Source organism: Ambystoma mexicanum, chromosome 9 (genome assembly GCF_040938575.1).
Source record: "Ambystoma mexicanum isolate Mex_15411 chromosome 9, UKY_AmexF1_1, whole genome shotgun sequence".
Lineage (NCBI taxonomy): Eukaryota > Metazoa > Chordata > Amphibia > Caudata > Ambystomatidae > Ambystoma > Ambystoma mexicanum.
The window spans coordinates 1,560,792,343-1,560,807,314 of record NC_090931.1 but is presented as its reverse complement, the minus strand read 5'-3'; the positions used below and the strand labels follow the sequence as shown (position 1 = coordinate 1,560,807,314).

The following is a 14,972-nucleotide window of genomic DNA, read 5'->3' as shown; positions in this document are numbered from 1 at the left end:
TTTAACTAGCACACTAGTACCACCGCCCACTCGCCCTGCTCAGTGAGGAGGTCTCCTACCGCCTCTATCTGCTTTATTTTTTCCTGGCCTCCTTTTGCCTTTGCACTGTTCACCTGTCTGGAAAAAGGTTAAATGTAACCAAGAACCACAGACACGTGCCCTTGTCCTTTTGCCTTGTAGCTAAGTAAGCACTGCTGTAACAGCGCCACGATGCCCCAGGGCCGCTTTGTGCGCTTTATACATTTTTAAAAAATGGGGCTGCCGCGGGAGGGGGGATGGAGGGTGGAGGGTGAGTAAGAGGGGGAGATGAAAACTAAAGAAGATATTGTGTTATACCGGGACTCAGAATGTTATTGTTTCTTATTAACATTTTTACAATCAGTAAAATTGATTTTTGTTTTTAAAGTAACCAAAAATCCTTTGAGTTTCGGTCTAGGGTGATACAAAAGTGTACCCATTCCACTGCATTGGAAGATGCATTGTGAAATATGAAAGTGTTACCCAAAATTGATAACATTTAACAAGAGAAAGGAAACCCTTGTTTCCCAGTACCTGTTAAGTGTCAGGACAAGGTGTAAAAGAATAGGATTGGAGGTCCATAGAATATGAGGAAAAGCTGCTAGAAGAGAACTTTTCTACCACCCTCCCTCACCTGACAAGGTAGGACACCCAAGAATGGACAAGCCATCTTGAACAGGACGTAAAACACAGAGCACATTTTGAGTATATGGTCCTCTTAAATGTATTCTCACGGCTAAAAAGGCAGTTCTTTATAACACAACTGCAAAAAGGCTGAAAAGGTATTGACCGCCATTAGCCTGTTCAGAGGATGCATGGAAAGTATCAAAAAGGCTTCTTCAGACACCAAAAGGGAACTGTTACCACAGCACTCTATCTGGTTTGTGCTGTAAAAGTAAAAACATGTCATAAAATGTTGACTACTCCTGTACTGTTATACCTATGGGCTAACAAGTAAGCCCAAAATGACATTGCAAAAGGAACCCTATGGATCCATAGCAGCATATCTTATAAGGTGGGTGGAGGGGTGCTCCCGTAGGAAATCCCAGGAAACCAAAATAAAGGGGAAGAGGTCTCCTCACCCTTGAGAGTTAGAAAAGGGTCTAGTGTCCCCAAAACAAGAAGTGTGTGAGACCTATTATTGGGGTATTTATTGAGCGTGGACCTAGCTTCAGGAAGCAATGAAGCGCTTTAAAATCATAGTGGCAAGTACAAGGGCGTGGTGATGTAACAGGGGTAGGGGGTCACTTGGCGGTGGGTCTACAAGTAACCTGGGGAGGAAACAGTTGGTATCAGATCACTCAGTGTCAGGTATTGTGCAGAGTGGATATTGTATCGACCTTCGTGTTAGGAAGGAGACATTCCTTGAACAGGAGGGTCTTGAGCTCATTCCTGAACTGAAGAAAGTCTCACTCACTCTCAAAGTCAATGAAAATAATCCCAGTGAGTCAAGCAGTAGTGCTGGGAGGCTTGGGACAGAGTAAGATTTGCAAAATTAAAATCTCCCCAGCAGTCTACCTTCACTCTTCACCAGAAGACTGGGCGAACTTCTCTTACCAGTAGGTCTTTCGGACCCCGAATAAAGGCGCAGAGAAACCCTCCTAAGATATTTAGCCAGAACTGAGATCAACTTTCAAAGCCAAAAGAACATTTTCACCTTGCATATTGTGTAAAATGAGTTCAAATCTACAGAGAAGCATTTTATTTTTCATTTCAAAGCTGCAGGGCAAGAATACTAGAAAGTACATTTCTTGCATTCGCTTGGCAAAACTAGATGCATGCCTTTTTTGTCCAAATGAACTTAGCTGGCTAGTAATTGCAGTCCCTAACCTGTTTGATGGAGGTATTAACTTAAATGGGGGAAGTTGAGTTCAGGTTAAATGAGATGTACAATTAAAGGGATGTAATGGTTGAGTCTGAATTTGTTTTATTGGGGTTAATGTATTTAGCAACATTGGGGGTTATGGGTGCAGTTAAATGGAGGGTGTAGCTGGGTTGTGTTTGGAAACTGTTTTGCAGGGACCTGGAAAGAAATTGACTAACTTGTAATGTTCTTTTTTTAATTGTTTTTAGAATTGTTATAAATTTTACATGAGCGGCAACATTAATCGAGACGCTGATGGAATGGATGAACAATGCAGGTAGTGTCTGTGCATCCATCTAACCCATACAATTTAGTTGATTAAATTAGTTTTTTTTCTTTTTTTTTCTGCATCTTATCTGCCCGTCTAGCTTGATCAATTATCAGAATTCCTTCCTTATTTGACAAGAGGAGCTCAAAATATGAGGGATAATGATGAAACCTTGATGTTCAGGATGTGTGCAACTGTCAGATGAGCACACTGTATCAAACTGTGTCTGGGCAGTGGGTTGGCGCCGAGACATTCTGGACCTTCAGGCTGGACCGCACCTCACAAAATCAATGAGGTGCAGCCTGCCCAAGGGACAGGAACATCCTTGAAACAGGCGTACTGTCCACTAGCAGCTGATAGAAGTGCCGGAGGACGGGCAGGGATGTCACTAAGGTATGGGGCTGCAAAGACACAGTTGAGGTTGGGTACTACAATCCCTCTTACCTCCCGGTGCCTGGAAACATCCTTATAGTTTAGCATCGAAGTATGTGGGTGATTCTAGCAGACTAACTGGGAGAGCGCATGCTGGTGGTTAGGAAAGATTTACTTTTTGCAACTTCCCCTCCATAGTTTTCTGTGGAACCCCATTCTTTTTGCTTTTGATCCTTACGTGGCTTTTTGAAGGGAAGTAAAGCCTTCACCTTTTTTTCCCTTTTCTTTGGCCGTTTGTTAGTCCTTCAGACTATCAGTACTTGGAAACCGTTTCCCCTTTGAATTTTTAAGATTGCAATGCAATAGGGATACATTTGCATCACCCAAACCTTTTTACACATGGGATTTTTGGTTAATTTTAAATTTGCCTAAAGACAAGCTGGTGGCATCTTTACAGTTTCTTTCTTTTTTTTTCTTGTGCACATTCACGTTTACCACGTGTTAAGATGGATTTCTAATTATAGTGAACAGGGGGCTCTGGGAGTTCAGCCAAACACAATCAAGGTAAGCGTGGAGAGGGGTCAAGTTTAAGTTTCAGGAGAGGTGAGTGGGGTCAGGGGTCCTCAATGAGTCCACACAGTGAAATACACAATGATTCTTAGGTAAGTACAAAGATATTCTGTATCTATCACACAACTCTAAATATAAAACATTTCTGAGGCTTGTGGATCTGCTTAGAATCACATGCTTTGCATATGCCGACATTTAGTGGTAGGCGCTGAGTATTGCACATGTTTTCGAAGTTCGCAAAGGGACGTCGACTGGGCGTGTTTGGAATATTACCCCTAGTGTTATGTCTACTCTACCGATGATTCGTCACACGTCAGGCTCCCTCAGATTGTTTTTTTTCTGACATGAGGGAGTATGAATTGTATACATGAAGAATAGTCCGCCCTTGTGAGGGTGTCCACCAGCTTCATCCTCTTTGAATGGATTGTGTCCTATCACATATTCCTCATCTTTGATATTCAATATCCAGCTTCAGCTGCTTCGAAAAAGGTTTTTTAGCAGAGGGCGCAGTGCGTCGATGCAGTTGACTAGATGTCCCTCGAGGGCCTCTGTCTTGGATGATTTCATGGACGGCATATATAGCACGCGCAACGCCTGTTGGCTTCAGTTCCATTTTTCTGTGTAAGCTATCGCTTCGATAAATACGGCACGCTTCATTTGTTACTTGGCAATATGTCTTCTTCATCGACACAGACTACCCCGAAGACCGGGTTCAAGAAGTGTCGAGATTGTGATTTGAAAATGTCGTTAACCGACCCACACCGTATAGGTCTATGGTGTCTCGGGGTGGAGCATAAGACCTCGGTCTGCTACAAGTGCCATTCTATGAACGGAAAGGTCTTGAAGGAGGGAAAGGGAAAATTGGCGGTAGGTAGAAACCCCAAAAAATCCCTGTCTACCCCGACCAAAAAACCTTCGACCGAGTCGAGAGGCAACTCTCCTCGGAGGAAGAAAGTTAGAGATCAAGATTGAGGAGTAGCCCCCACCACTCCTCGTCGAGGAAACAAAATAGGCACAAAAGGTCGCCTTGTCTCACTTTGTCGTCAGACACCTCCCCTGAGAGGGTATTTTGCCCCACTAAAAACTCCACACCTGCCGAATGGGGAAGCATTTAGAGCAGAAATGCAGAAAATATTTGCACCTTCCAAAGAAGCCGGTAACGAAAGTGCTCGAGACAAATCCAGCGTGCCCTCAAGCCCGGGATGAATAGCCTGATCCTCATCGAGAGCTGCCGAGGCCTCCACACGATGACCAGGCATCGAAGGATCCTTTGAGCCGAAAAAAAACATGAGTTGAGGTCGTCGACACCTGCTGTGCCTTCGACGCCAGCCAAGCCCTCAACATCAGCGTTACCTTCGTCGGCTGCGCCATCGACGCCAGCAGAGCCCTCGACTCCATTTGTACATTCAACACCAACCACACCATCTAAACCTTTGGCGCCATTGTTAGGCAAGAATGTATGTAGAAACACTGTGTGAGACTTCACAACACAAATCTGCTTGGTATTGGGTAAACCCACTGTCGGGGTGAATATCCCGGGGCCGGCAGTGCCGTCCGCGGACCTCCGGGCTTGGGAGGCCCCAACTCCTCCTGTGTCCCCAAAATGAGTATGAGACACACACAAGAAGCAAGGCTAAGACTGCTGTTTATTATAACGGTAGGGATGGGTCTGGGTCGTATGCATCCGTCCCGGACCCGAACTCAACAACTACTGGGCTCGCAGGCCCTTTTTACCGTGATATGACGCGCTACCTGCGTCACCTGGGAAAATTAGCACAAAACCTAATGCCACTCACGATTGGTTTTTGGAGTGGTAGGGTTAGTATAGGTACAGTATAGAAAGAAAAGTAATTGGGTGGAACTAGGTCAGGTGGTACTCTTGGGTTGTCCCTAATAGTTGTTACATAGAAATAGTTACATGGGGACCCTTGGTGATTGGCTAAGAGTAATGGCATCAGAGTGTAGCCCCCTTGTATTCTGATTGGTTCTCCCACGAGCCCCCAAGCCTGGGACTATCGTTGTTCCCAGCTCGCGGTGTACCGGTCATCGGCAACAATTGTGCAACTATGTGTTTGTGCAGACAATGGACAGCTCTGCTCATATGCTGGTGGATGGTCGTTCTCACCGCTGTAGGTGTCTGTCTTGCCGCTTCGATTGTTGCAACTTGGGTCCCCAGCCATGGGACCCTGGTGTCTTTGCTCTCTGGAGCTTGGCATTCTGTCAGTTCGGCCTGGTCACGTGTGGAGAGACCGTAGCTGGAGTAGAATTATGAGCATTTGATTTTGCATTTGGTTTGTAAGGGCTTGGCTCTTGCAGTTGTAACCTTGGCGCTGGGTTTTTTGCAACATCATGTCCTTGGCTGAGAGCTCTTGCTGTGGGCTCATTCTGTGTGTTCAGCACTTATGCTCCTGCTTCTGGGAGGATTTTCTTTGCACGGCTCCGGTCTGCGTGCTCTTGCTTGAGGCCTACTCGGCCTAGTTCACGTTAGTGATGTATAACCCATAGTATGGGTGTCACGGAGTGACAGAGTGTCACGAACAGTATTGAATGTATATAGTGATGACGTCATGGGTATGGGTGGCGGGAGAAGCGTCAGCAAGCATGTGCACAAACTCTTCAAGCGTTTGCATTTCCGCGGCGTTGTAGAAAACCTATGTGAAAAATAACAACGATGCATGTCAGTGTGTTTTTGTAGTCCGCTACGTCATAGCACTGAGTATGTTCTTCGTGTGGTTTGGTGTATGAATGACCAATGTGCATGGTGGCACCAATGTTCTCGTCTTGTTTCTGTCTGCCGGCTATGTCGTCATGGCATCTCTAACGATGTGGGTACTTGTTGCTTATGGTTGTTTAGTCGATGTCATCCATATCGCAGGTATCGGCTTCAATCAGGCAGACTGGTGGGCATGTCGGTGGGCAGGCCGGTGGGCAGGCTGGTGGACATATTCCTCTTAGGTTCTTGAACCATGGTATTCTGTCGTCAGGGAGATGGACAAACTCTTCTCGTGGAGGGTGTCTGGGTCTTGATCCTCTAGGCCATGGTCTGGATGAGATTGGGGGGAGGGTATGGTCCCATTTTCCCACTTCACCACCTTTTGGTATAGGGCTGTACTACACAAGTTGGTAGTGTGACTGAGCAGCCAAGCCTATCACAAGAGGGGTAAATGTGAGCTGTAGAGCTGTAGCAATGAAATTCGCATGTCCCCATCTCTCCAGTGCCAGTTCTAGTGCCCTTCCAGGTACCCGTCATTCTCCAGCATGGGGTCTGGCATGGATTCACATGCTCATGAATATTCCCCGTCGTCAGGCCGGGAATCCTCGGTATAGAAAAAATCAGTATCAGTTTTGTTTCTGATCTGTCTTTCCTAGTAGTAACCAATCAATGATCTCTGGGTCATACTGCCCCCAGCCAATGACTGCCCTCTCCCTAAGCCCCGCCCCTGGCAGCCATCCTCAGATTTTTACCGCACGTTCAAGTGTTGGGAGTCCTCGTGCTATAGCTCTCAAGTTTTTGCTGTGTTTTCGCGCTTTTTCAAAGAGATATTCTCATTTTTCGGTTAAATAGAGCCTCAAGCTCCACCGTTTCTACATCCGATCAACGGGGATCCGTTTCGGAGTTTTCTACGCCCCTCAAGGGTGAAGATTTCATCGAGTTACGCTTTTGGAGGATTCCAGAGGTTTCTGAGGCCTACCCCGGACATGGCCCAGGAGAAAGGAAGCTCGACGCCCCTCTGGTCGACTTGTCGACCACAAACACATCTTTCTCCTTATCTCCTCTCACTCTCCATACTTTAGTTATTCCAGCCAAGTGACAGTAGTGGTTAACATGATCTTCAAATGACCAGTACATGTAAACACAGCTGCCGCCGGGTTTGCAGTATACCCATCTTCCCACATAACTTCTCGGGTTTCTTGGGTTTTCTACCTTTACAGATGGTGGATCCAAATGGTTGTCTAATATTTGTTTGCGCAGTCTCTCTCTTTCTTTAATTATTAGGTCTGTGTTGCGGACATCATCAGCAGGTAGTAGGGGGTGCATACCAACCATTTCCAACATTTCATCCGCAGTTCGTTCCTTTCTTGCTTTCCAAAATCTTATCACAAGCAGGGCTGTTGTTCCCAATATTATTACTCCTACTATCAGTTTTAATCCATCTGACAGCCATGTAGGCATCCACGACCACAGAAATGAGAACCAGCTGCCGTCCTTTTCCACCCCTTTGTTTTCTTCCATCATCTTCGAATGCACTAGTGCCAGTTGTGTCACTGCGTCCGTAAGTGTCCCATTTTCTGCGTCATTGGCAGGGATAAATGTGCAGCATGATTGCCCTATTTTAGCGCACACTCCACCTTCCATTGCCGTGAGAAGGTCAAGCACATATCTGTTCTGCAGTGCCACCATTCTCACTGCCCTTATCTCTTCTTTTATTGCGTTAAATCCATTCACTGTTGAATTTATCATCATCATGAGCTCCCACCTCGTGATCTGGAGCCATTTCGCATTTGCATATGCTTGTAGTCCAGGGTGAATTATAGATGAAAAGAACATTGCTGCTCTGCTAAATAGTCTATGTTCAGGAGGAATAGAGGTAAGTTCTGTTTCCGATCTTCCCCACAAGTAGTTTCCTGTTAACGGTTCCCCTCCTCTTTTCGCTCGCGTCAAAACGTTGTTGTTATTGTTGTCGTCCCTTTCTTCATCTTTCACTGATCTTTTCTGTCGTCCATACTCTTCGTCCATTCTGGGTAATTTGCGCCATGTTTATATGTTGCTCGGGTACAACCAGTGATGGTACATTGATGTGTACCATTGTGCATACTCCGTTCCATAACGGCGGCAATGTGTGGTATGCTTTGTCTCCCCATGCCCAATAAAGGTCCATAATAACTGCTGTGCCAGCACCCCCCTCTGGCAACTCGATCGTTGTAGCACAGTTAACATTGTAACCAACATCAACTTCTCCTTTGTGTTGGTAGCACAACGTGGGCGCAGTTAGTGGTAGTATACTTATCGGGTCTTCGTCCTTCTCCATCCATGTCAACATCTGCACGTAAACGCCCCAAACCGTCCAACATCTGTCATTATGTTCCTTAATGGTAGTAATATTTTCTCTGGTCATCATATTGCTGCCAGCCACTCCAATTTCCCATTTATTATCGAGGTATAGTTTCCCCGTAATTTTTATGAGGGGCCTCTCCCAGCAACCCTGTACTCCTGCAACTTCTTCTTCATACCATTCGCACGGCAGGTATTCCAGCGTAACCTTCTTCGTTTCTCCTTTGTTATGGCCATCCGTCATGTACCTAAATGCTTCGGTATGTAGGCTATCTTTATGGTAACTCAGGTAAGTTTTGAGGAAATTGTTCTCGTATGGGTATGTATCTCTCGTTTTCCATTGAAAGCTCACCACCGTACCTTTGAAACGGCCTTTTGTTTGAAATAGCGCCAAATATATAATGCAAAGCACAGTCTTCGCTGGTACCTCTGTTGCTACAAATGTCCTTGACGCGCTCATAGCATACGGGATCAATGAGCACACATAGGAGTTGTCCGGTGTTGTCTGCTTACCAATTTTTGTCATGTGCTGATACCACATGTTATTTGAGACTTGTGCTGAATCAGTTAAGTAATTGTCAATACTTTTTACCTCTTCATATGTGCTGCGTTTTACTCTATTTCCTTTCTTCATAAAGTTAACCGTACCACCTGACGTTGTACCTGTTGCAGCTGTAGGAGGGGGTATGTTAGTTTTAGGTACAGCCATAACATGCAAAGCATAGTTTCGCTGCCAGACAGAAGCAGCTAACAGACCAGTGACCACCAACACACCTAATATTTTTATTACAGTAACTAATCTCACTGGCATTTTGGCTTTTACCTGTGCTGCTGTCCTGCAGCTTATTCTTGCGACGTTAAAGATGCCCGCCTGAAAATTCTCAATTATAGCGTTATTTGTCGTTAGTAGTTTTAGTTAGCTCTCCTTATCAGATAATCATTCAGTGCCCAGGCGAAAAGTTGTTCCCACGCTAACCTTAGAGACCTGTCCCTTAATGCAGGCAGGTGGTCGTGGAGGTGGGGAAATGATTGTTCTATGGCCAAAACAAATGCTGTATAGTACGTACGTATTTTTCTTCTCTTAAGATACGTTGGCCTTCTTATATGGTATACAAATTGGTGTGACAGGGCCTCGGGGTTGCCGTCATCAACGGGTAACATTTACTCCTGGGCAGTTAGTGCAACTTATTTCTAAACAATGCGATCAATTGCGGTACCTGCGTGTGCGAGACAAAAAACAGAGAACATGCACGTGTCTACACAGTGTGGTGTAAGTCTTCCCGATAGTATTACAACATTCTTTATTCAGGTAGTGTGGGGCTTGGTCGGGCGGAGCTTGTTTTAACCTGCGATCTTGTGACCATGGGGTGTGACGTGGGGTAATGTCAAAAGTCTATGGCATAGTTTGTGGTTGGATGGGGGTTGGGGGCAATGTCACAGTTATCTTTTGGGGCCTCATTACGACCCTGGCGGAAGGGGGTTTACGCCGGCGCTAACATCGCCGACCCCTTCCGCCATACTACGAGGTCCCTTACCGCCATGGTCGTTTTTACGCCTGCTTTTTGCAGGCGGTAAAAACCATGGCGCTAAGGGACCTTGTTGTTAATTACGCCACCGTAATTTACGGTGGCGCAATTAACGCCTTCCCCACTCCCATTATACCCTATGGGGCAAGAATGGGAATGGGGAAGGGTAAAATGGGGATTGGGGATTTACCGCCCGCCAAGGTCGGGATGGGGCGGTAAATCCGCCAACCACCATGGCGGAGTTGGCAGCTTAGCGCCATGGACCATGGTGCTAATAGCACCATGGTCCTCCGCCATGGTCGTAATGAGGCCCTTGGTATTGCTGTTTCCTCTTTTTCTGTAGTTGCAGTAATTGTGGGTGTAGACTCCGCTGTGGTGGTGCTGGGAACGCAGGGGCGGGTCTGATTGTGATATGTTTTGATGTCATGCAGATGATACCAAGCAGTTTTATTGAGCAGCTTCACTGCTCTGGGGGCTACAGTCTCTACAACGTGGGGGCCGGTAAATCACGGCCCATTCCACTTCCTGTTGAAGTTTCTTAACAAAACTAGATCTCCTTTTTCGATGTCATGTCGTGTTTGTTGTTCTTGTTCTGTTGTCGTATCCTCTTGCTGCGTTTTCTTTGACCTGCCCCGTGTCTTCTCGAGCTGTTGAGACACAAACGATACACTAGTAATCAAAGAAGACACATATTCATACATTTCATCACCAAAAACATTGGCAGAGGTATTATTATCTGAAAAGGCCCTTGAAGTCGGCGTTAGTGGGAGGCGCATTTGTCGACCTGTCACCACCTCATGTGGAGTGAGGTGGTGGTCTGATCCTGGTCTATTCCTTAGCTCAAATAGGGCCAAGGGGAGACAGTACAACCAGCTTTTCTTAGTTGTCTGTTGTATTTTAGCAATCTCCTCTTTCAGGAGACCGTTAAGGCGTTCGCACACCGTTGGCTTGTGGATGGTACGCACATGAAAACTTGTGTGTGATTCCTAGGAGGGCAGTGATATGTCGGAACATCTCATTGGCAAAGTGTGGGCCATTGTCAGACCTCAACACCTCGCAAACACCCCATCTGGGGAAAACTTCCTTCACTAAAAATTTGGCAGCTCTGAATGCGTCCGCATGTGAGCAAGGTCCAGCTTCAATCCATCTTGAGAATGGGCACACTACAACAATCATGTACCTATGTCCTTGACATACATTGATCATATCAACATAGTCAATGTGGAGGTGTAGGAAGGGGCCTTCTCGCCGGGGTATAATACCTTTTATCACTTGCAGCGTGTGACCGGCTGTAAACTGTTGACATGTTAAGCAGCTACTTATAAAATTTGCAACATGGGAATTTAGTTCGGGGCAGAACCATTCTTCTTTAATACGTGCTGCAATCACTTCCTTTCCTGTGTGTGTTGGATGGTGTAGTTGGGACAACGCCGTGCGTAACAATGTTAGTGGCATAACCACCTTTCCTGTGTTACTTTGACGCAATAGTGCGTCAGTGGGAGACATTGTGCATCCTCTTTTTACCCATAGTTCTTTCTCTGCCATCGGGGCTGCGGCCTGCAACTCCATGATCTGTGCTTCAGGGAGATGCGTGTAGCCTTCTTTTAGTAGCATTTGTTTAGCTGTCAACCTCCCCTTACTACTTCCATCGCTCGGGGGGGTCCATATTTCACCAAAATATGCCGCATGTTTGGCATGTGCGTCTGCTGATTCATTGCCTTTCGAGACGGGGTCGTCTCCATTGGTGTGGGCCTGGCATTTAACTAAAGCTATTTCTTGGGGGTCATTTATTACTTCAATGAGTTCGGCCAATAAGAGGGCGTGCTGTACAGGGGTACCATCAGCTCTTCGAAATCCCCTCCTCTGCCACTTTATTAAACCTGAATGTACTGTTGAGGTTACATATGCACTGTCGGAGTATATAGTTACCCTTTTGTCAAAGCTTGCTTTTAATGCTAAGATCAAGGCCACTAATTCTGCTGCCTGGGCCGAATAATGCTGTGGTAGCTGTACACATTTTACTGGAACAAATATCAAATTGTCTATCATTTTAACAACAGCTGCTCCTGTCCGCCTTATCCCATCTGTCTGGTCAATAGTTGACGACCCATCAATGTACATTATATCCCCTCCATTCAGAGCACTCTCCTCCACAACCCGTGTACAAGAGTATATTTCAGTAGTTCGTGCACAATCATGAGCACAGTCACCTTCCTCAATTTCTTCTGCTATAAATCTTGCTGGGTTTACATTACTGCATCTTACAATAGACAATTCTGGTCTTGATGAAATAATCTCATAACCTGATGCCCTTTGTGTTGTCAATGTGGATTTGGGTTTGTTCAGAATGGCAAAAAGGGCGTGCTCCACAAATAATGTGGTGGGGCACCCCATTATTATCGATGATGATTTCTCTACAGCAAATGCAGCTGCGGCGAGACCTTGTTCGCATGGGAAATGTCCTAACATTACAGGGTCTAGGTGGCCGCTGTAGTAAGCTATTGGCTTGTGCCCCAAGCTTGTTTTTTGTGTCAGTACTGCCTTCATTACTGCTGAGTCACAATGTGAAAAAATAAAAAATTGTTGTTCATAATTCGGTGTGGCCAATACTGGGGCAGATGATATGGCGTGTTTCAACTCATGAAATGCTTCTCTCATTTCTGCTGTCCATCTCAACTCCTTGTCCCTTCTCTGTGCTTCTCTTAGTGCTTCCAGCAATGGTCCTATGTATGAGCTATAGTCAAATACCCATGCTCTACAATAGTTACATAAACCTAAGAACTGTTGCAGTTCTCTCACACTTCGTGGCTGTGGAGTGTTGTTTATGGCTTGTGCTCTCTGTGGTGCAATGTTTCTTCCGTGTTGGGAAATAAGTTGGCCAATGTACAATACTTGTTCTTGACAATATTGTAATTTCTCCTTGTCCACCTTGTACCCTTTGTCGGCCAATACTGTTAGCATCTTTACTGAATCTGCCCTACACTTTTCTTCAGTAGTGCTGCATATTATTATGTCGTCGACATACTGCAACACGGTGCTGTCCAATTCGATGTTCCCCAAGTCCATATGTATCACCCTGTTAAAAATTGAGGGTGATTCACAGTATCCCTGGGGCAGCCTGGTATGTTTCTATTTTGTGTTCCTGTAAGTGAAGCTTGTAAGATCCTGTGAATCTGGGTGTAGAGGTATTGAGAAGAAGGCGTTTTTGAGGTCGATCACAGTAAACCGTGACGCCTCAGCTGGTATCCCACATAGTATTGTGGCTGGGTTCGCAGCAATGGGGTATTCTGCCTCTACAATGGAGTTTAGGAGTCTGAGGTCTTGTATAAAACGCCAAGACCCTCCTTTTGCCTTTCGCACTGGGTACACCGCCGTGTTACAAGGTGATTCTGATGGAACTAATATACCATTCTGTATCAGTGCCGTTATTGTCTCATATATGCCCTCATCTGCTTCCTTAGATAGTGGGTACTGCTTCACTCTGGGTAGTATAGCTCCCCTTTTCAACTTTATCCTCACACCTCCAATGCTTTTGATGCAACCTACGTCATATGGACTGGTTGTCCACAATGATGCTGGGACCTTCGACATGTCTTCCTCATAGAATGGTACTGGTGTGTGTGCGGGTGCTTCTAGTGCCATTGCCATTTTCAGTGCCACTTGTTTGTATGTAATTTTTAGCCAAATGTCAACACTCATCATAAACACCATTTCCCCTCCACCTTTGTCGTCCGAGAAAAGCTCCTCATCAGACACTTGTGTGAGCCTGCACCCTTCAGCTAGTGCTATTACAGCTCTCCACGCTCTCCCTTCTCTGTCTTGGGCATGTACTGCTATGTAATCTGCAGTTGCCATGATGCTGTCAATGCTCACTGCGATCACTTTTCCTTCTGGTTCACTTGCTGGTGTCTCGGGCCTGAACAAATATGCTGCTGGCCTCCTCCAAATCTTACCCTCGATCCCTGGCATCCATGCAAATGCCATGTCAGTACCATACTGGAACAATTCTCCGTCTACCGGCTGAGCCCGTGCCACTGTTTGGCCGCAGTAGGCTTGTAATATTTGTCGGGCCGTGAACATGTTTATTCCTCGTGTCGAACAAATTATGCCGTTTTCTGTGAAAGATATTGTCATGTTCAGTCTGCTCATTATGTCCCTTCCTAGTATATTTACAGGTGATGCTTTTGAGTATAACAACGGGACAGACATATCGTTATCACCTATAGATAATGAGATGTTATCAGTAAAGGGAACCAACCCTCGAGCCCCAGAGAATCCTTGAGTGTGCATGGCCTGGCCTGACAAAATTTACCCTCCCTTATACAAGCCATAGTTGCTCCAGTATCAACAAGGAAGGAAAACTTTTTGTCACCTATCGCTACCTGTATGCGTGATTCCTCCGCACTATTAGGTGTGATCGACAGGATGGGACACATCAAAGAAATCTGTGGGCTGTCCTATTGTGGATACAGTGATTGGCCACTCCCTGTGTAGGGGTTGTGTCCCAGTTTTGTCACTCTCCCTAGTTGTGTTTGCTGTAGTGGTGTTCCAGTAGTTGACACCTTGTGGTCCTGTATTTCAGTAAGTTGCTGCGCTGGTTGTGCCTGGTGCTGTTGTGTTACCATCACTTGTTGTTGTGGTGCTGTGTGCACCTGTGTCTGGTGTTGTTGTACTATATATTGTTCCGGTTGTGCTTGTTGTTGCGCATTGCTGTTCTGCAGTCCTGGTTGTTGCTGATAACTCTGCTGTTCTCCCGCATGCCCTTGTAACCCCTGTTCCCCCCACCTGGGGGTGGGCGGCCTCACCCTGCACGTACGGGACATGTGCCCCACCATCCCACAAATCCAACATACTGGTGGTTCTCTGGCTTGCCATGGAAAATTACCCATATTATCCTGGTATCCCTGTTGGCCATAATTATGATACCCCGGAACCCTCCCCCTTGCTGCGGTGTTTGGCTATATCCTCTCCCCCTTGTCATCCCGCCCCTTCCCCTGATGTTGTTGTAATAGCCGTTTCCCATATTCATATACCCTCCTCCCGCGGGGGCTGTGTACGGTGGGGGCGGTGGCATTTGTTGTGTTGTTATCTGGATTGGTTGTGGTAATGGTGTTATTTGCTGCTGCTGCGTAGTATCGTGTGTGTTCATTATAGGTGTGGGGTTCTGCGTCAATGTTGCTGGCGTAGTTATTAGTGCTCCCTCCATTGTGTACTTATTCAATTTTTTCTGTACAAGTTTTGCTTCTTCCGCTTTCCTATCCTCCTCTTTTTGTTTCATCTTTTCTTGCCATATTCTACAGT

The 14,972-nt window shown here is 46.0% G+C and overlaps 1 protein-coding gene across 1 annotated transcript in view; it reads left to right on the top strand.

The window, feature by feature from the left end:
- The window catches only part of LOC138489830 (transcriptional regulator ATRX-like), a 246,272-nt gene that overhangs the window by 156,744 nt on the left and 74,556 nt on the right, over positions 1–14,972 (top strand). Inside the window, exon 3 of the mRNA XM_069617400.1 lies at positions 2,092–2,159. Coding sequence (XP_069473501.1) covers positions 2,092–2,159 — 68 coding nt within the window. The remainder of the gene's footprint in view (positions 1–2,091; positions 2,160–14,972) is intronic.